A 19422-nucleotide genomic window follows, 5' to 3' on the forward strand; every position below is an offset into this window, starting at 1 on the left:
ACCCCACATCGGGTGCATGGGCATCACCTCCACGGCTGCAGGGAGCCACACAGGGCATGGGCCTCTGGGGAGGAATCACCGGGGGGGGGGTATTTCTGCACTAGGGAACCCCCCCCTCAGGGCTGGGGGTGACACACAGACACAGACACAGATGAGGTGGTTGCATGGCGGTTTATCAATCGGGGTAGGGGGGCTCCAGGGACACCCCCTCTGCACCCCACGTTCAACTCCACCTCACAACACAGCTCTGCCTCCCCCCCCCCTCACCTTACATGGAAAAGCAGCTTAAATAAAAACTTTAAAAAAAAAGTAACGGGGGGGGGGGGGTGGAGGGGAGCTGAACCTGCCCCCCTGCCCCACCTCCCCCCGGAAATTCACATTTCAACAACACCAACAGGTAATAAATAAGGAGGGGAGGGGAGGGGGGGAGAGACAGAGACAGGCTGATGTGTGGGGGGGTGGGAACTGGCACACTGGGGGTAGGAACAGAGGGCTGGGGGGGAAAAAGGAACAGGGTGGAGGAAAGTGGTAGCGGGGGGGGGGGCAGGGTCACTTAGCTGACACATCCCCCCCAGCCCAAGCAGGGGGCAGATTAGTAACCCCAGTAAGTGCTAAAATGCAACACACCACCCCCCAGATCAGGGGCTGGGGCACCCCCTCCACAATACCAGGAGAATCACCTCCCCCCAATCAAGGGAACAAAGAACAAGGGTGTGTGTGTGTGTGTGTGTGTGTAACAGAACAAATCCCCCCCACACTGCCCCTGGACTAGTCCAACCTCTCCCCCTGGCAATAATTGAGTCGAGCACTCCCCCCCTCGAAATGTTCAATGGAAAAATCCCAGCCAAGGGCACAGCTGAGCCAGCCGCCCCCCCCCAGAACAAAGGGCCCATGTGCTCTGGAGGAAGCAGTGGTGCCCCCCCCAGGCACAGAGAGGCACCCCTGCCCACGGCAATCCATCAGAGCATGCCGGGGGGGGAAGGGGGCATGTCTTCTCTACCCCTCCCAACTGGATTATTTTTGGGGGTCCCTCCCCCATCGAGGTAGATCCCCCCCCCTTTAAAAAAAATTAAGTCCTTCATGGTGCAATCAATTGCAACCCACTATCTCCCAGCATGCTGTACGAGCCCCCCCCCCCCCAAAAATCCTTAGCTTTTTCTATGTGCAAAATACAGCTCTGGCCACCAGAGGGAGCTGTGTGTATGGGGAGCGGATGTCCCCCCCCCCCAACCTTTAAAACAGTGTCAGACTCTTTGTATCTTGTCCAAATTCTCCCCCCCCCCCCCCCACCAGGCTTTGCCAGAGGAGGAGGGAGCCCCCCCCACAAAAGAAAGGCAGCCTCTTCTAGTGCCCTGCCCCCTGCTGGGCACGGGGGGGGGCACGTGGTGCAAAGAGACTCCCCCAGAAATACAGTCCTCCTCTGGAATCCGGGGGGGTGTCTTACAGCCAGAAGCCTCCCCCCCCCAGCGTCCGACACCCCCTGCTGGTCCAAGGTGTGCAGGGGGGGTGGGGAGAGATGTGCAGAGCTCCCCCTCCCCCAGGCCATGGGGGGGGTTGGTGTTAGAGCTCTCCCCGCCAGCCGCGGGGGGGGGGGGTGGGGGTCACTCCACACGCACCAGCAGGCCGTAGAGCACAGTAGCCCCCTTCTCCTTGGTGACCCACTCGAGCTCGGCAGCGCTGAAGCGGGGGTCCGGGGGCTCGGGGGCGCCGGCCGACGGGGGGCCCGGCTTGTAGGAACCGGGGCGCACGCACACCTGGAAGGCCACCTGCGCCCCGTGCTGCCGCTGAGACTTGGGGTCCCGGAATCTGTGGGGGTGGGGAGAGAGAGAGAGGGGTCAGGGACTCACTGCTCTCCCCCCCGCAGCCCCCCTGGCGCCCCCCGGTGGCGGGCAGGACTCACTGCACTTTGGTGGCGAAGGCCTCCAGGCCGGCGTAGCGCAGGGTGGGCGAGAGCAGGACACGTTGGGGCTCGGCCCCCCCGATCCGGGGAGCTGTTCTCGGGCTCATGGTAGCCCCCGCCCTGGGGGTCCGCCTTGGCAGGCCGGCAGCTCAGGATGGACGCACTGCCTGAGGGGGGGGGGGGGGGGGGGGGACGGGACAGCCACTCAGCAAGTTTGGATCCGTCCCCCCCACAGCCCCCCCACCCAAACACTGCCCCCCTCCGCAGGTCGGAGGAGTCTGCATCAGGCCTGGTCATGTTTGATGCATGTGACCCTCGGGGAGTGGAGTGGGGTCCTGCAAGGGGGGCTTGGAGCCAGGACTCCTGGGTTCACTCCCCAGCTCTGGGAGAGGAAGTGTAGTCTCATGGTTAGAGCAGGGTGGGCTGGGAGCCAGGACGCCTGGGTTCTCTCCCCAGCTCTAGGAGGGGAGTGAGGTCCAGCAGGGGGGTCTGGCAGCCAGGACTCCTGGGTTCTCTCCCCGGCTCTGGGAGAGGAAGTGGAGTCGAGCAGTTAGAGCGGGGGGAAGCCAGGAGTCCTGGCTTCCATCGCCAGCTCTGGGCGGGGCGCGATGGGCTCGGTACCGGATTCCTCCTACCTGCTCCCAACTCCCCTTGGTCCAGCATCCTCCGGACGGCGCCTACACTTGTGCCGTGATAAGCCATGTGCCACTTCTTACAGGTGCTGGCCACCTCCAGCTGGGGGTTCACCCTGCCGGGGCGGGGGGTATCAGAGCCGTGAACCTGCCCCCAAGCCCCACATCTCCACTCCAGACCCCTCCCCGCCCAGCCTTCCCCCTTCCAGTCCGATCCCCCTGTCCCCCAATTGGGACCCAGAGCCCCCTCCCGCCCAGACGGGTACCTGAGGTTGAAACGGCACCATCCGAAGGGCAGGGCGTAGTCCCGGGGGGGCTCCCCCCGCTTGTAATAGGCCTCGTCCCCCCGCAGCTTGTGGCATGACTCACAGTAGCAGAGGCTGAATTTAGGATCTTCCGCGAAGTAGTCATCTGGGAGGGAAGGGGGGGGCGCGAGTCAGGTGTTGGGCGGTGAGGGGGGGGAAGGCAGCCCCCCTTTTCCTTCCCCTCCACAGGAGAGCTACCCTGAGCCTGATGCATGGGGTGTTAACTCTGAACCCTAATGACAACATTCACCATCCAGCTCCCCCTAGCATGCGTTTGAAACCAGCCGGCCCCGTTTGGTCGCACACATGGCTCGATCCGGGGCGGCTTAACGAGGAGCAGGGCGCCCCACCCCGATGCCCACGGAGAGGCAGGTCCCGGCTCACCTGGCAGCAGGAGGAGATCCTTGAAGCGGGCGCAGAGGGCGTGGTACTCGCAGGTCTTCATGGTGTTCATGTCCACGGGGGGCGTCCAGCACACACTCTCCTTAATGCCTGCAACAGAGAAAGAGGGGATAGCCAGCCCGCCCCTGCCCCACACGCCCTAGAGGCTCAGAGGGGAGGGCACAGCCCCAGCCCCTCACCTGGGCAGATTCCGGCCCCCCGCCCAGCAGAGGGCAGCCCAACTCCATCACTCACCATCCACCATGTCCGCCTTCTCCATGTCTGCCTGGGCGTGGGGGTCCGCGCTCTCCCCTCCCAGCGCCGGGGTGTCGTTCGTTACTATGGTAACCTGGGGGGACAAATGCCCTGGTTGGGGGGAGCTGGGTGCCAGGGTTCTTTCCCTGGCTCTGGGAGGGCAGTGGGGGCTGGCAGGTTAGAGTGGGGGAGCTGGGAGCCAGGACTCCTGGGTTCTCTCCCTGGCTCTGGAAGGGGAGTGGGGGGGCTAGTGGTTAGAGCAGGGGGGCTGGGTTCTCCCCCCCTCCGGGGGTGGGGCTCACCTGCTCGCACTGCCCGTAGAGGTCGACGAGCACGTAGCAGGGGGTGGGGATGTCCTGGGCGGCCACCCCCTGGTCCATCCCGTTGACGTAGACGTGGAGGCAGCTGCTCGAGTCCACCAAGAGTCCCAGCACCGTCCCCTCGGGGCACGTGTCCAGATTGGGCCCGTAGTTCTCACAGATCTGGGGTGGGGGGGAGGAGAGACCATAGCGAGCTCCAGAAAGGCCCCCGGCCCCATTCCCCGCCCCAGCCCGCCGGGAGCCGGCGCCCCCTAGAGGGGGCAGGGCAGGCCCCGGGCCCGTCCGCACCTTGAGCGAGTTGTGGAAGACGGAGTCACGCTGCAGGAGCCAGGCGGAGCGCTTGAGGGAGCAGGCCGTGGCGGGGAAGTTGAGGCGCTCGGGCGAGGTGCCAATGACACCCAGGGACAGGGACGACGTCCACTGGGGGTTCAGGAAGTCGATCTGAACCTGGAAAGAGGAGGCGGGGGGAGAGTGGGAGAGTTCCCATGATGCCGTTGGAGAGGAAGTGATGTCAGAAGCCACTGGGACCCACCTCCCATAGGGCACCTAATGATATCACCCCCTGTGAGATCACACCCCCATCACGACATCACACACACCCTAGATGGACATGAGCAGGACCGACATCCTCCCGTCGGGAATTAGCAGGCCTTACACCCACCCCCATCATGACATCACATCCTTCCCTGACAGGAAGTAGCAGGTCCTACACTCTCTCGTGTCATGACATCACATCCTCCCCGACAGGAAGTAGCAGGCCCTACACTCACTCATGTCATGACATCACATCCTCCCCTGACAGGAAGTAGCAGGCCCTACACCCATGCCCCATGATGACATCACATCCTCCCCGACAGGAAGTAGCAGGCCCTACATTCGCTCGTGTTATGACATCACATCCTCCCCGACAGGAAGTAGCAGGCCCTACATTCGCTCATGTCATGACATCACATCCTCTCCTGACAGGAAGTAGCAGACCCTACACTCATGCCCCATGATGACATCACATCCTCCCCGACAGGAAGTAGCAGGCCCTACATTCGCTCGTGTCATGACATCACATCCTCCCTGACAGGAAGTAGCAGGCCCTACACCCACCCCCCATGACAAATAGCAGGCCCTACATTCGCTCATGTCATGACATCACATCCTCCCTGATAGGAAGTAGCAGGCCCTACAGTCGCTCATGTCATGACAACATCACTTCCTCCCCAGCAGGAAGTCGCAGGCCCTCCTCCCTTCCCCATCATGACATCACATCTTTCCGCGAGGGGAAGGAGCGGGGCCGGGGCCCCACCTGGAACAGCTGGCCCTGGGGCAGGGGCTGGGCGATGACCACGATGCCCTGGTTATAGCTGGCCACGCGGGTGGCCGTCAGGTTGCCGTTGGACAGCAGAATGTTCTTGCCGTGGTTCTCCAGGAACTCCATGGCGGCCGGCGGCATGGGGGCCTCGTTCTCACACTGCAGCCGAGGGGAGGAGAGTCACTCACCAGCTAGAAGGGACAGGCCCTATGCCCCATTCCCCGCCCCCCTGAGCCACCCAGTCCCTGCCATAGGCCGGATGGGAGCCAGCGCCCCCTAGAGGGGACAGGCCCTGTGCCCCATTCTCCGCCCCCTTGAGCCAGCCAGGCGGGTGGGAGCCGGCGCCCCCAGAGGAGAGAGGCCCTATGCCCCATTCCCCGCCCCCCTGAGCCAGCCAGGCCCCGCCCTGGGGTCGGATGGGAGCCAGTGCCCCCTAGAGGAGACAGGCAGCATCTCCTATTCTTCCCACCCTGAGGCTGGAGCAGGACTGGCGCCCCCTCAAGGAAAAAGGGCAAATGTCCCGTCTCCCTGCACTCACAGGCGTGGGCTCCTCCTCCTCCTCTTCCTCGCTGTACGTCTCAGAGGCGACAGACGGCGGCTTGGTGCCGTCCGACTCCTCCAGCACCGTGGAGCTGACGATGGAGACTGCGGTGATGCGGCCGTACAGATCCAGCACCACATAGACGTTCTGAGGACACAGGACACGGGGGGAGGGGGGGGCTGGCCGTTAGAGCGGGGGGGCTGGGAGCCAGGACTCCTGGGTTCTCTCCCCAGTTCTGAGAGGGGAGTGGGGGCTGGGACCGTTGGGTTTATCCCGCACTCGGAACGGACGATGCCGGGTCAGAACCAGACACGGCAGGAGCAGAGCCGTCCTGCCGGGGGGGAGGAGAAAGCGATGGGAGGGACACTCCAGTTGCTCACGGGGCAGCAACTTCTTGTCTGGGGAGGGGATGTATGATGTGATGTCACAGGAAGAGGCGGACCCTAACCCTCCCATGACATCACATTATATTCCCCCATGACATCACAATAACTCCTACATAGGAGAAGGTGGGGCCTATCCCCTCACGACATCACATCCGCTCCCAGCCAGGAAGAAGCGGGCCCTACCCATGACATCACAACCTTTCCCAGACAGGAAGTGGCGGACCGATGCTCATGACATCACACGTCCCCCCAAAAGGCAGCCCCCTTGGGGGATGCTGGCTGCTGGGGTGCAGGTCAGGGAGGGAGAAAGCTTTGAGCTCTATCCAGTGGGGCTCACGTGGGCTCTGCCCCCCCAGCACCTTCAGGCGGTTGGGGGTCCCAGCCCCAGGGCCGAGGAGTTACCTTGGCCACGCCGGTGGTGGCCGGCCCCATGTCCTCGCCGTCCACCAGGATGTGCATGGTGTCGTCCGCACAGCGCTTCACCCCCACGCGGTTCCCCACCTGCCGGGAGGGGGGGCCTGGGTCAGAGTGACGGGGCCGCCCCACAGGTCTGACCCATGGTCCCCTTGGCCCCATGCCCCCTGATCACTCCCCTCCACACCCCGGACCAGACCGCTGCCCCCACACATCTCCAAGACCCCTGTCCATCTGCTCCCGCAACCCCGACCAGACCGCTGAGCCCCTGAACTCCACGCCCCCTGCCCACCCCCACTGGCCAGAGTACTGGGCCCCCCATCCCCTCGCCCCCCCCATCCCCACACCCCATGCCCACCCCACCCCTGGGACCAGACCGCTGGGGCGCCTCCAGTCCCCCGCCACTCCTCCCACCCGGGGACCAGACTGCTGGGACCCCCCCCACCACCACCACCCATCCTCCCAGGACCAGACCGCTGCCCCCACAATCCCCATGCCTCCTGCCTTCTCCCCCCACCCCACCAGATCACTGGGCCTCTCCAGCCCCACATCTTCCTCCCGCCCCCACTGGACCTCTGGAGCCCTGCATTTCCCCTCCGATCCCTCCCACCGGCCTGCCTAGCCCCACAGCTCCCCCGCGACTCACCCCCAGCCTCTCCAGCGAGCAGCCATAGTTCTGTTTCTGCAGCTGGCCGTTGCGCCGCACCTCGGAGCCGGCCACCAGCCAGGTGGCCTTGGAGTGCAGCTCCAGCAGGGAGGCCGGCAGCCCCGTGGCCGCATAGGGCACCTCGGAGGGCAGCAGCGTGGTCAGCCCCACGTGGAAGGAGCCCGACCACTTCTCGTCCAGCTCCTCGATCTTCACCTGCGGATGAGGGGGGTGGGGGGGGGTGTGAGCACGGGGCAGAGGTGGGGGGGGGAAATCTAGCCCTAAGGGTCAGAGGTGACCGTGCAATAGGATGACCAAGTGTCCCAATTTTATAGGGACAGTCCCAATTTTTGGTTTTTTTTCTTATATAGCCTCCTGTTACCCCCCGCCATCCCGATTTTTCACACTTGCTCTCTGGTCACCCTACCGTGCAATGGGTGGGGGAAATCCAGCCCCAAGGGTCAGAGGTCACTGATCACTGGGGGGTCTGGCTCCAAGGGTCAGAGATCACCGAGCAATGGGGGAGGAAATCTGGCTCCAAGGGTCAGAGGTCACTGAATAGGGGGAATCAGACTTCAAGGGTCAGAGGTCACCGAGCAACGGAGGGCAGGAGCCGCTCCAAGGGTCAGAGGTCACGGAGCACTAGGGGGCAGGATCATGAGTGTAGCCCTCACCCCAGATCCAGGCTGGGGCACAGCTCCCCCTACAGACCCCAGGAGGAAGGCACCGGGAGCCACCGGGGCCCAGACTCACCCCCCTTGGCGACGGGGGAAGCAATCTAGCAGGGGCTGGGCTCCTCCCACTCTGGAGGGGCTGGTGAGAGTCCCATCCCCCCAGCAGGGGGCAGCAGATACCCCAACCCCGGGGGCGGGGAGGGAACTCACCTCAAAGACCTCGTCAGCCTTCAGCTCCTTCATGCTGAAGACGATCCCGTGGCAGTAGCCGGCCACACGCATGGCCCGGCACCCGTCGTCCTGGAAGGCCACGTTCTTCCCGCAGCTGCTGTGGAAGCGGTGAGCCACGCCCGGCACTGGGGGGAAGGGAGGAGAGATGGGGCCATCAACGGCTGGCGGGATGCCAGGTGGCGCAGTGCTGCAGGGCTCAGCAGGGGGCGCTCTCCCCTGGCAGGCCGGGTGGGGCTGCTCTCCACAGAGGGGCCCCTGAACTCAGCACAGAGATGCAGCCGCCTCTGGGCCGGGGCGGGGCTCTCACCTGGCGAGTGGATGGGGAAGGATTTCTCGGTGACGTTGCTGGTCGACAGGCTGTTGTCCATGGGGCCCGTGGCGCTGGTGATGGACACCTGGACGCACTGGCCGTACAGATCCACCACGGCGTACACCTCTGTGCCGTGCCACCGGGGGGAGGGGAGCAAAGGGTTAACCTGGCAGCAGATGCCACAACACACAGCTCGGCTATTCCCCCCCCTGCCCCGATCAGCCCAATGGGTCCATCCAGTCTGCTGTATTTCCACCCCCCCAGATCAGTATATCCCCCCCTGCACGAGCCCAATGGGTCCATCCAGCCACCTCCCCACCCCTGCCCCGACCAATGGGTCGATCAGCCTGTTATAACCACAGATCAGTCCAATGGGTCCATCCAGCCCCCGCCCCCTTCCGACCAATGGGCCCATCCAATCCAGTACATTTCCCCCCACCAGATCAGACCACTGGGCCCGTCCGTGGGGGGGGGGGTGGGGGGTGGACAAGCCGGGCCGGATCAGACCAACGGGCCCAGGGCTGGGGGGTGAGGAGGGGGGCTCACCCTTGGCAGGGGGGAGGCCGGATCAGACCAACGGGCCCAGGGCTGGGGGGTGGGGGTGGGGGCTCACCCTTGTCAGGGGGGAGGCCGGATCAGACCAACGGGCCCAGGGCTGGGGGTGGGGGCTCACCCTTGGCAGGGGGGAGGCCGGATCAGACCAACGGGCCCAGGGCTGGGGGGTGGGGAGGGGGGCTCACCCTTGGCAGGGGGGAGGCCGGATCAGACCAACGGGCCCAGGGCTGGGGGAGGGGGGGGGGGGCTCACCCTTGGCAGGGGGGAGGCCGGAGCAGGCCACGCCCTGGTCCACGCCGTTGATGAAGTAGTGCAGGTCTCCCTTGGCCGTGCGCATCATGCCGATGCGGGAGCCGGTGGTCAGCGAGTCCAGGTCGCAGCCGTAGTTGTTGCGCATGGTGTTGCCATCCTGCATGATGGCCGTGCCGCTGCGGGGGGGCAGGGAGGGGGGCGTCAGAAAGAGACACGGTCCCATCCCCTCCCAGGAGCCTGAGCAACAGCCCTGACCCCCCCGCCCCACTATATCCCAGCCCCCAGGAACCTGAGCCACACCCCCACCCCGTACCCCAGCCCCCCAGGAACCCAAGCCACGCCCCCCGTGTATCCCAGCCCCCCAAGCCGCAGCCCCATCTCCCCCCCTCGCTATATCCCAGCTCCCCGGAAACCCAGCCACGGACCCCCCCCCCCGTATCCCATCCCCCCAGAAACGCAAGCCACAGTCCCATCTCCCCCCCTCGCTATATCCCAGCCCCCCAGGAACACAGCCATGGACACACACCCCCCAGGAACCCAAGCCACGCCCCCATGTATCCCAGCCCCCCAAGCCGCAGCCCCATCTCCCCCCCTCGCTATATCCCAGCCCCCAGGAACCCAAGCTCCAGCCCCATATCCCAGCCCCCTGCCCCAAGGCATGGCCCTGCCTCCCCAGTGGCTGAGAGCCAGGAAATGCACCCGAGCCCACCGCCCCCCCACACTCACCTGAGCATCCAGGTGTCGTAGTCGATGTCCGTCATGGTGTTGGGGAACTCCAAGTCTTCAGGCCGGATGGCCGTGACCCCTGCCGGAGGGAATCCGAGCCGTGAGGGGCTGGAAGGGACCCGGCGAGGCCACCCCGCCCCACGCTCGCCCAGCCCCGCCATCTCCCGCGCGTCCCCCTCCCGTCCGAGCCCCCGGCCGGTTAGCCCCCCAGTTGGTTTTCCCTTCCTAAGTGGGGTACGGGGCGCTGGTCTTCACGGAGTTTCAACTCAGTGAGGTCAGACCAATTTGGCGCAGTCGGTCCGACTTCTGATCCGGCCCCCGAAAGCGCTGGCGACTCCTCCCAGCTCGGGGTAGCCACAAGTTCGGTAAATGTACTCACCACTCCGTCACCCAGGTGAGTCACGAAACTAAAGATGAGTGCCGAACCCAGGGCTGCCCCCCGCAGGACCCCACTCGCTCCGAGCTCCTGTCTTGCCAGGTCTGAATATGATTCGCCCGGTGCTGAGATGCAGCCACCTCTGGGGCGGGGCGGCTGGTTACACGGGGACCCCTCGCCCCGTGCTGAGATGGGACAGGAAATGAAACAGACCACCGACCCCTAGTGGCTCTATATGGGTGGGAGGGAAATTAAGCCAGGGAAGTGGGGCCGTGGGGCACAGGGACAACCCCCCGCCCATTTCCCCTTCCCCGTCTCTCACCTGCCTCTATAGAACCGGACCAGCGATCCACCATCTTCTGAATGACTATCTCAAAGAGTTCGCCGTCCCGGAGGGCCCTGCGCGGGGAGAGGGGAGAGCGATGAAGCCTGGCGCCGGTGCCCCGGGGCGCGGATACGGCTCGGGGCCGAGGGGAGGCTTCGGGGCAGAGCGGAGAGGGCAGGCAGGGGGCGCGCTGGGAGGCGGGCAGGGAAGGGGGGGGACGGCGCCCATCTCTTCCACACACACCGACCGGTTGGAGATGACGATGGCGTCGTTGAACTCGCTACGGCAGTTCTGGCGCAGGGCCGTGCGCCCGCCGTTGGTGATCACCGCGTTGGTGCCGTGCAGCTGGTGGAAGCGCAGGTCGCTCACCGAGGCCACGGACGAGGGGCTGCTGGGCGACAGCTGGTTGTTGCCCTCCGACAGGTCGTCGGGCAGCGGGAGGAGATCTGGGGGGGGGGAAGCGAGGGAGGCAGGGTGTTCCCGGGGTGCACGGGGGGCCCCCCCAGCTCTATCCCAGCCCTGGGAACCCCCCCAGCACAGAGAAACAGCCTCATTCCCGCCCACCCCCCATGACTATATCCCACCTCCTGGGATCCCCTGGCACCAAAACATGGCCCTGTTCCGTCCCCCTCCCAGCCATATCCCAGCCCTTCCCCACCCAGGATCCCCCGGCACCAAGACCCAGCCCCTCCCCTGCTACAGCCCAGCCCCTAGGACCCCCTCCCGGCGCTGAGACATGGCCTCATTCCCCCCCCGCCCCACAACTGTATCCCAGCCCCTGGGATCCCCTGGCACCAAAACATGACCCTGTTCCCTCCCGCTCCAGCTATATCCCAGCCCCCCACCCCCACCCCACTACATCCCAGGCCCCAGGATCCCCCAGCACCAAAACATGGCCCTGTTCCCTCCCCTCCCAGCTATATCCCAGCCCCCCCACCCCCACCCCATTCTATCCCAGCCCCTGGGATCCCCCGACACCAAGATTCCCCCCCCCAGCCACACACACATACCCCAGTCCCCGGGGAACCCCCGGCACCGAGACACAGCTCTGTTCCCCCTACCTATATCCCAGCCCCCCCCAGAAAGCACAATACAGCCCCGCGACTGCCCCCCGCCAGCTATCCCCCAGCCCCACACCAGGCCCCCCAGCTCACCCGTGTCGTCGAGGATGGTGGCCTGCGCCGCCTGCCCGTACAGATCCACCACGGCGTAGACGTTGGGTGGCACATTCCAGGCAGCCGGCCCCTGTGCCACCCCGTTGACGAAGAAATGCAGAGTCCCGTCCTCCTTGCGGACCACGCCCACTGTGTCGCCCGCCTGCATTGGGGGGGGGGACAGCAGAGGGGGTGAGGGCATTGCCTGGGGGCAGATTGAGGCACGCTGCCCCCCTGCTTCCCACAACTCACCTTGAGCCGGTCCAGATTGTGCCCGTATTCATCCAGGATGGTGGTGCCGTTGTGCATGACTCCGTTGCCCGTCATCATCCAGGTGCCTGGGGGGAAGAGGGGCCGGAGATTACTGGCGGCGCCCGGCCCAGTCACGTGGCTCGCCGTTAACCCGCGGAACTGCCTGCCACAGCGGGCAGGCTGGCGAAGGACCCAGGGACCAGCTCAACTGCGTGGGTGCCGTCAGCAACCTCCGAGGCATGACTGCTAGCCCCCCCCAAGTCATCAATTAATCCAGGGAACTACCCACCAGTCCAACGGGGGAGAGGTTAACCCAAGGAACTACTTGCCACAGGACTCAGCTACCAGGCCGCCCGGGGAGCAGTTAACCCAGGGAATTACCCGCCATAGGGCATTGCTGCCAGCCACCAATTATCCTGGGAACTACCAGCTGCCAGCACCCCCAGCCGGCAATTAACCCAGAGAACTACCCGCCACAGGTACCAGGCCACCCAGGGAAAGGTTAACCCGGGGAACTACCTGGCATACAGAGCACCCACCAGCTCTCTGGACAGCAGTTAATCCAGAGAACTACATGCCACAGGGCATGGCTGCCAGCTCCAGCCACCAATTATCCTGGGAACTACCACCTGCCAGCACCCCCAGCTGGCAATTAACCTGGGAAACTACCCACTGCAGGACACATCTGCCCGCCCTGGTGGGCCACTTTGGGGGCAGTTAGGGGGCCAGGTCTCTCCCGAAGGAAGCTAGCCACCTGCTAGAGAAGGGGCGAGGATGGGGCGCCGGGGCCCTGACCTGAGCGCAGGTTGGTCATGGTGGAGGGCAGCTGCAGGTAGGTGGGGTTGTGCGTGGTCACCCCGATCTCGATGGAGCCTGCCCACTTGTCCACCATCTTATCGATCCGCACCTGGAAGACCTCGTTGTTGCGCAGGGCCCGGTTGCTGAGGACGACACCGTGGTTGAAGTCGTCCGTGGCACTGGTGGAGAGAGATGGGATAGTTCAGACACGAACCACCGACCCCTGCGCGAAGATGCGGCCACCTCTGGGGCAGGGTGGCTGGCTACACATGGATCCCTCGCCCAGCGCTGAGATACGGCCACCTCTGATGCGGGGCGGCTGTTTATACAGGGACCCCTCTCCCGGCGCCAAGGTGCGGCCACCTCTGATGCGGGGTGGGGCGGCTGGTGACCCGGGGACCCCTCGCCCGGCGCCGAGGTGCGGCCACCTCTGACGCGGGGTGGGGCGGCTGGTGACCCGGGGACCCCTCGCCCGGCGCTGTGATACAGGATACGTGAGGGCCCCAGACCCTGGCGGGGGCAGCGGTCCCTGGGGGCAGGTTGGCACTCACTGCGGGCGGAGGGCCGTGCGCCCGTCGTTGACGATGGCCGCCTTCTGGCCACAGTTGGTGTGGAAAAGCAGCCGCTCTGGCTCAGGTTCGCCCACCCCCCCGGCCTCCAGGGCACGGCGCCCCACATCCGGGGACAGCGCCCTCATGATGGCATTGTTGCGCCGAAGCCGGTCGCTGTGGTTGTGGTTGTGGACGATGGTGACCTTCACCGCCATGCCGTAGAGATCCACCACGCCGTACACCACCAGCGGGGTCAGGGTGGTAGCCACGCCTGGGGGGAAAGAAGGGGAGACTCACACACCATGCGGCTACCTCTGGGGTGGGGCGGCTGGTTATAACGGCACCAGAGTAAACACTGCTGGCCAGAGAAGAGAGCGCCCCCTGCTGGGCACTCTGCTCCGCCCCATACCTTGGTCAATGCCGTTGATGTAGAAGTGCAGGGCATTGTTGGATTTCCGCGTCAGGCCAATGTGATCCCCCTCCTGTGGGGACAAGGTGAGGGAGGCAGTTAGTGGGAGCTGCAGCCGGGGAACCCAGTGAAGAGGTGAGGGCAGAGGTGGAGGGGGGGCTTATGGGGCTACAGAGGAGGTTGTAGCAGGTCAGGGGGTTGGAGTATGAGAGAGAAGTGCGGGGATACAAGGGGCTGGGGGCTTCGGAGGAGCCTGGTTCACACATGAGGGGTGCAGGAATATGGGGACCCCCTCATCCACAGAAGGATGGCGATGGGGTTTCAGGGTGCCTGCAGGGGGTTGGCTATGGGGGTTTTGTGGGCTCATCAGCAGGGGGGTAGCTAGGAAGGTTTGGGGGGCCAGCGGGATCAGTCTCGGGGAGCCTCTCACCTGCAGCTCGTCCAGGCTGAATTCGCAGTATTCCCGGCGTGTCCCTTTGCCGTTGGTCAAGATCCCACAGCCGCTCATCATGATGGTGCCTGGTGGGGGGGGCTCCCATCAGCCAATCAGCTGCGGGGACCTGCCCCCAGGGACACCCCCCCACCCCATCCTGCTGATGTCAAGGGGAAGCCAGCTGGCCACTTCTGGCTTTCCCCGCGCCCCCCATTCAGCTCCTTCTTCCCTCCCCCCAAATTCAGCCATCAAAAGAGCTGCAGAGGGGGAAAATTGAGGTAAAAAACTGAAATAGGGACCCACCCCCCCCCAAGACAAGGATAGAACCCAGGAGTCCTGGCTCCCAGCCTCCACCCTGTTCTAACCAATAGGCCCCCACTCCCCTCCCAGAACCAGGGAGAGAACCCGGGAGCCGGGGGAAGGCCAGGACGCCTCTCAGAGGCGGGTACCGGAGCGCAGGTTGGTCATGGTGGCGGGGTACTCCAGGCTGTTGGGGTTGTGGGTCGTAACCCCGATTTCGATGGAGCCCGACCACTTGTCCACCAGCTTGTCGATGCGGATCTATGGGGCAAAAGGGGTGGGGGTCAGGGGATTCACCCCTCCCCCAGCCAGTCGTCTGACCCCCACCCCCTGCCGCATTTTTCCCCCTCTGGCTGCACCCCAACTCTCTCCCCTCCTGCCCCAAACCCCTGAGATAATGCCGCCACGTGACATGGCTCCCCCAACCAGGTTAGCCCCTGCCCTTGCCCCCTTTCCGAGACTCACCCCCTGGGCACTCCTGGCCCCCCAGCCTCACCCCTCCATACCCTCCTACACACACTTTGTCTACAAGCCCTCCTGCCCCATCCCTCCCCCATGTGTTCCCCTCCAGGGCACCCCCCAACAGCGTGTGGCCCCATCCCCACCTCCAACATCTGTCAAACAGCACCCCCCCATTCCTCTTACATACCCCCCCACACCTCAAAACATCTTGCTCCCCTACCAATGCCCCTACCCCAGCCCCCCTATATCCCAAACCCCCCAACCCCCATCCCACCCCAGACCTAGAACATTTCGTTGTCCAGCAACTGGTTCATCATGACCACGCTGCAGCCCCCACCCCAGCCTGCAAGAACCCCATCCCAGCCCTCAGTGTGTGATTGACCAGGACAGCCCCCCCCCCACCCCGCAGCCCCCCCCATGTTGCCCCAGACCCCCAAGGACCTCTTTCCTGGCCTCAGACCTCGAACATCTTGTCGTCACTCAGTATCTGGCTGGCCAGGACCCCGCCCCAGCCCCACGTGTTCCACCAGAGCCCCTATCCCCACCCCCATCTTGAACATCTCATTGCCACCCCGCCCCAGCCCCCCCATGTTCCCCCAGCCCCCCACCTCAAACATCTCGTTGTCCCGCAGCGGCCGGTTGGTCATGACCACGCCGTTGTTGAACTCGTCCAGGGGGCGGCGCCGCTCGGCCGTCTTGTTGTTGTTGCTGAGCTTGATGAGGGTCCCGCACTTCTCGTGGAAGAGCAGGGCGTCGTTGGAGGTGAGGGGGACGGCACCACCGCCCCCCCCGCCCGGGGGCCCCTCACCTGCCGGGGGGCTGCTCAGGCTGACGCTCAGCAAGCTGCCGTTGTAGGCCGACAGGATGGCGTTGCTCACCACCTCCGACAGCTCCATGCTGGACAAGCCTGTGGGGTGGGGTGGGGGGCGGAGGGGGGAGAGAAACAGGAATCAGGTGCAGACAGATGGGGTGGGCATGGGGACAAGAACCAGGGACGGAAGGACAGATATATGTGGGATGAACCAGTGATGGATGGACAGATGTGGGAAGGTGGGAGGGAGAGGAATCAGGGACAGACAGGCAGACGTGGCGGGGAGGGACAGAAATCAGGGAGAGACAGGCGGGATGGGGGGCAGTAACGGACAGACAGATGGACGTGGGGAAGGAGAGGGAAACCAGGAACCGATGGACAGATGGACGTGGGGGGGGACCCAGGAATGGGACAGGCTTACACTGAGGAGCCTCAGTCTCTCCCGCTCCTCCCCGTCAAGCCCTCAGGGCCCAGATTTCCCACCCCAGGGCTAGGAGGAGGGGTCAGCCCACAAGGGGAAGCCCCGCCCCCTCCAGGCTAGGAGATGGGGCCAGGTGACTGGGAGCCCAGGGCCAAAGTTTCCCACCAGCGTAGGCCAGGCGGCACCAGCTTAGGGGTCCGAGCCCAGATCATGTTGCACCCCCCCCATGAGTGGTGTAGACGGGGGCTGGTCAGGGTCACTCACCGTTCTCAGACTCCAGGCTGTTCGGGAATTTATCCGGGCGGCTCTGGTTATGGGGCAGGGCCAGGGCCAAGGCTAGGAAGGCAAACACAAGAAAGAGAAGTGAAGCCAGGCCTGCAGTGTTATACCCCTCGATCCCAACCCGCAACCCCCTGCTAGCCCAGCCATGGCCCCCGCCAGCTCCGCCAATGCCCCTCACTCCAGACCCACGGCACCCTGGCGGGAGATAATCCCTCATGGACATGGGGAAAAAAGGCTGAGGAAGGCCAGCGGGACTGGCCCCGAGGCCGCAGAGGGACGGGCTGGGGCTCTGAGTAACCAGAACGGACCAGAGACACAGGAACAGGGTGGTCACAGAGGTTTCTTTAACTCTCTACTCCTGGGGGACATGTGTGCGTGTGTTGGTATTGTTACATCCACACTCACCGGCGGGTATTTGGAAATAAATTACCAAAATAATTGAAATTGGTGCCATTATGCAGTGTTATTTTGACAAATCAAATTGGCAGAATTTTAGAATATCGTGCGCAGAATTCTTTTATTTCTTGGCGCAGAATTCCCCCAGGAGTAAACTGGAAAGCAGAAGCTTCACACCCCTGGGTACAATGGGGGCCCGTTTAAATGCCTGGGCTGCCTCCAGGCTCAGCGCTGGCTCGGAGAAGGGGCAGCAGCCCGGGAATCGGTGCCCAGGAAACGAGCCAGACAAGAACCTGCACTTCAGCCTGTCAACAGATTAACACACCCCGGAGATTTGGATTCCCCCCCCCCCACAGCAGTGGTGACGTTGGTACCAGCTGGCTGACGGCATGAGGGGTTCGCAGGGATCCCCCAGGTCTGATGCCTCTAGGGCAGTGCACCAAAGGGCAGCATGCGAGAGCCAGCCAGAGACTTGCTGGTCAGCTTAACCCTTGCGAGATGTATGGGCGGGGGATATTGGAGTTTTCCGTCTATACTGAAAATGAAGTTCTTTGAATCCAGGAGTAAAGACGCCCGGCAGGAGACAGCAGACACTTGTCTCTGCGTCTGGCCTCAGAGTCGTCTTGCACACATTTATTTGGATATGGAGACAGCAGCTAATTGAGACTGGGGCGCTGCCAAGAAAAAACCCAGAAAAAGACAAGCAGCACGGGGCGGGTGCCGTTTACAAGTAAAGACAACAGGTCGGATGGCGAGTTAAGCGATGGTGTGAGGGGGGACCAGCAAACGAGGGTGGGTCATTTCAGTGAAGAGTCCCGCAGACACCCCGAGGGGAAGGTCGGGGAGTGCCTATCGCTAGCCGGGCGAGACACAGCGGGGCCGGCGTAGGATGCATTTGCTTTGGCCGTGGAAATCGGGGGGCCGACCCGCCGCGGACACACACGGGGCATGTGGTAGCGAGGTGTCCCCGGGAAGTGCTTGCTAGTAGGGAGAGTCTTGGGCGGCGGGAGAAGCAGGATCTCTACCTTCATCTCCTGCCGCGCTGTCCTCGGCCTCTTCCGGCTCGCCGGGCACGACAGTGACCTGCGTGCACTTGCCGTAGAGATCCACCACGGCCCAGACGCGGGGCGGGATGCCGGTGGCGGCCACGCCGCAGTCCTGCCCGTTGACCCACAGGCGCAGCTCCCCGTCGGCCGTGCGCTGGATGCCCACCCGGTCGCCCTCGCCCAGCTGGTCCAGGTCCTGGCCGTACTCCTCGAGGATGGAGCGCCCGTCCCGCAGCACCGAGCAGCCCGAGACGATCCACGAGCCGCCCTTCAGCCCCGTGGCGCTGCTGGGGAAGTCCAGGTGGTCGGGGTCCAGCGCCGTCACCCCGATCTCGATGGAGCCGCTCCACGAGTTCACCTGGGGGGGAAGGGAGGTGGGGGGAAAGGGGGAAAGAGACGGGGGAGTCAGGTTCTGGCTCTTCCGAGGGGGATCCCTCTTGCAGCCAGGACGGGCCCCAGAGGCCCCCCCATTCCATGGCTCATCAGGGCCCCCCCTTGCAGCCAAGGCCGGCACCAAAGCCCCCCCGCCTCCCCGCTCCCACCCCCCCCCCGGCCCCGCTCGAGGCGCTCGGCGCTCCCCCCCCCGGCCCCCGGCCCCGCTCGAGGCGCTCGGCGCTCCCCCCCCAGGCCCGCTCGAGGCGCTCGGCGCTCCCCCCCCCGGCCCCCGGCCCCGCTCGAGGCGCTCGGCGCTCCCCCCCCCCGGCCCGCTCGAGGCGCTCGGCGCTCCCCCCCCCCGGCCCGCTCGAGGCGCTCGGCGCTCCCCCCCCCCGGCCCGCTCGAGGCGCTCGGCGCTCCCCCCCCAGGCCCGCTCGAGGCGCTCGGCGCTCCCCCCCCCCGGCCCCCGGCCCCGCTCGAGGCGCTCGGCGCTCCCCCCCCCCGGCCCGCTCGAGGCGCTCGGCGCTCCCCCCCCCGGCCCGCTCGAGGCGCTCGGCGCTCCCCCCCCCCCGGCCCCAGGCCCGCTCGAGGCGCTCGGCGCTCCCCCCCCCGGCCCGCTCGAGGCGCTCGGCGCTCCCCCCCCCGGCCCCAGGCCCGCTCGAGGCGCTCGGCGCTCCCCCCCCCCCGGCCCGCTCGAGGCGCTCGGCGCTCCCCCCCCCCGGCCCGCTCGAGGCGCTCGGCGCTCCCCCCCCCCCCCGGCCCCAGGCCCGCTCGAGGCGCTCGGCGCTCCCCCCCCCGGCCCCGCTCGAGGCGCTCGGCGCTCCCCCCCCCGGCCCGCTCGAGGCGCTCGGCGCTCCGCACCTTGCGGTCGATGCGCACGGCGAAGACGCGGCCGGGCCGCAGCGGCTCGCGGCTCAGCACCAGCCCGTGGTTGAACTCCTGGCCCGGCTGGGAGCGCGCGGCGCTGCGGCCCCCCTGCGAGAGCGTCACCAGCTTCCCCGTGCGCGGGTGCAGCTCCCCGCCCGGGCCCGACATCCCGCCCCGCGCCCGGGCCGGCTGCGAGGACGCGCGCCGCCGCCGCGCTTGACGGCCGCCTCGCGACGCCTCGGACCGACGGCCGCCGCGCTTGACGGCAGCGCCGCCGCTCCTCTCCCCCAGCGCCGCCGCGCTTGACGGCAGCGTCGCGACGCCTCTGTCAGA

The 19422-nt window shown here is 65.6% G+C and overlaps 1 protein-coding gene across 1 annotated transcript; it reads right to left on the reverse strand.

Moving 5' to 3' along the window:
* Positions 1 to 156: 156 nt before the first annotated feature.
* NEURL4 (neuralized E3 ubiquitin protein ligase 4) lies at positions 157 to 19358 on the reverse strand. The gene is given in 30 exon segments (XM_048833572.2): positions 157 to 1806; positions 1901 to 1977; positions 1979 to 2067; positions 2536 to 2648; positions 2799 to 2943; positions 3222 to 3329; positions 3474 to 3567; positions 3776 to 3955; positions 4082 to 4240; positions 5091 to 5255; positions 5635 to 5784; positions 6426 to 6524; positions 7084 to 7299; positions 7968 to 8113; positions 8296 to 8424; positions 9106 to 9281; positions 9832 to 9910; positions 10530 to 10606; positions 10780 to 10978; positions 11687 to 11849; positions 11939 to 12024; positions 12734 to 12915; positions 13288 to 13558; positions 13697 to 13769; positions 14127 to 14215; positions 14579 to 14690; positions 15500 to 15798; positions 16388 to 16459; positions 17827 to 18205; positions 19084 to 19358. Coding segments are annotated over 30 exon segments (4506 nt in total). The 5' UTR covers positions 19258 to 19358; the 3' UTR covers positions 157 to 1601.
* Positions 19359 to 19422: the final 64 nt, after the last annotated feature.

The sequence above is a fragment of the Caretta caretta genome, chromosome 28 (assembly GCF_965140235.1).
Source record: "Caretta caretta isolate rCarCar2 chromosome 28, rCarCar1.hap1, whole genome shotgun sequence".
Taxonomy (NCBI): domain Eukaryota; kingdom Metazoa; phylum Chordata; order Testudines; family Cheloniidae; genus Caretta; species Caretta caretta.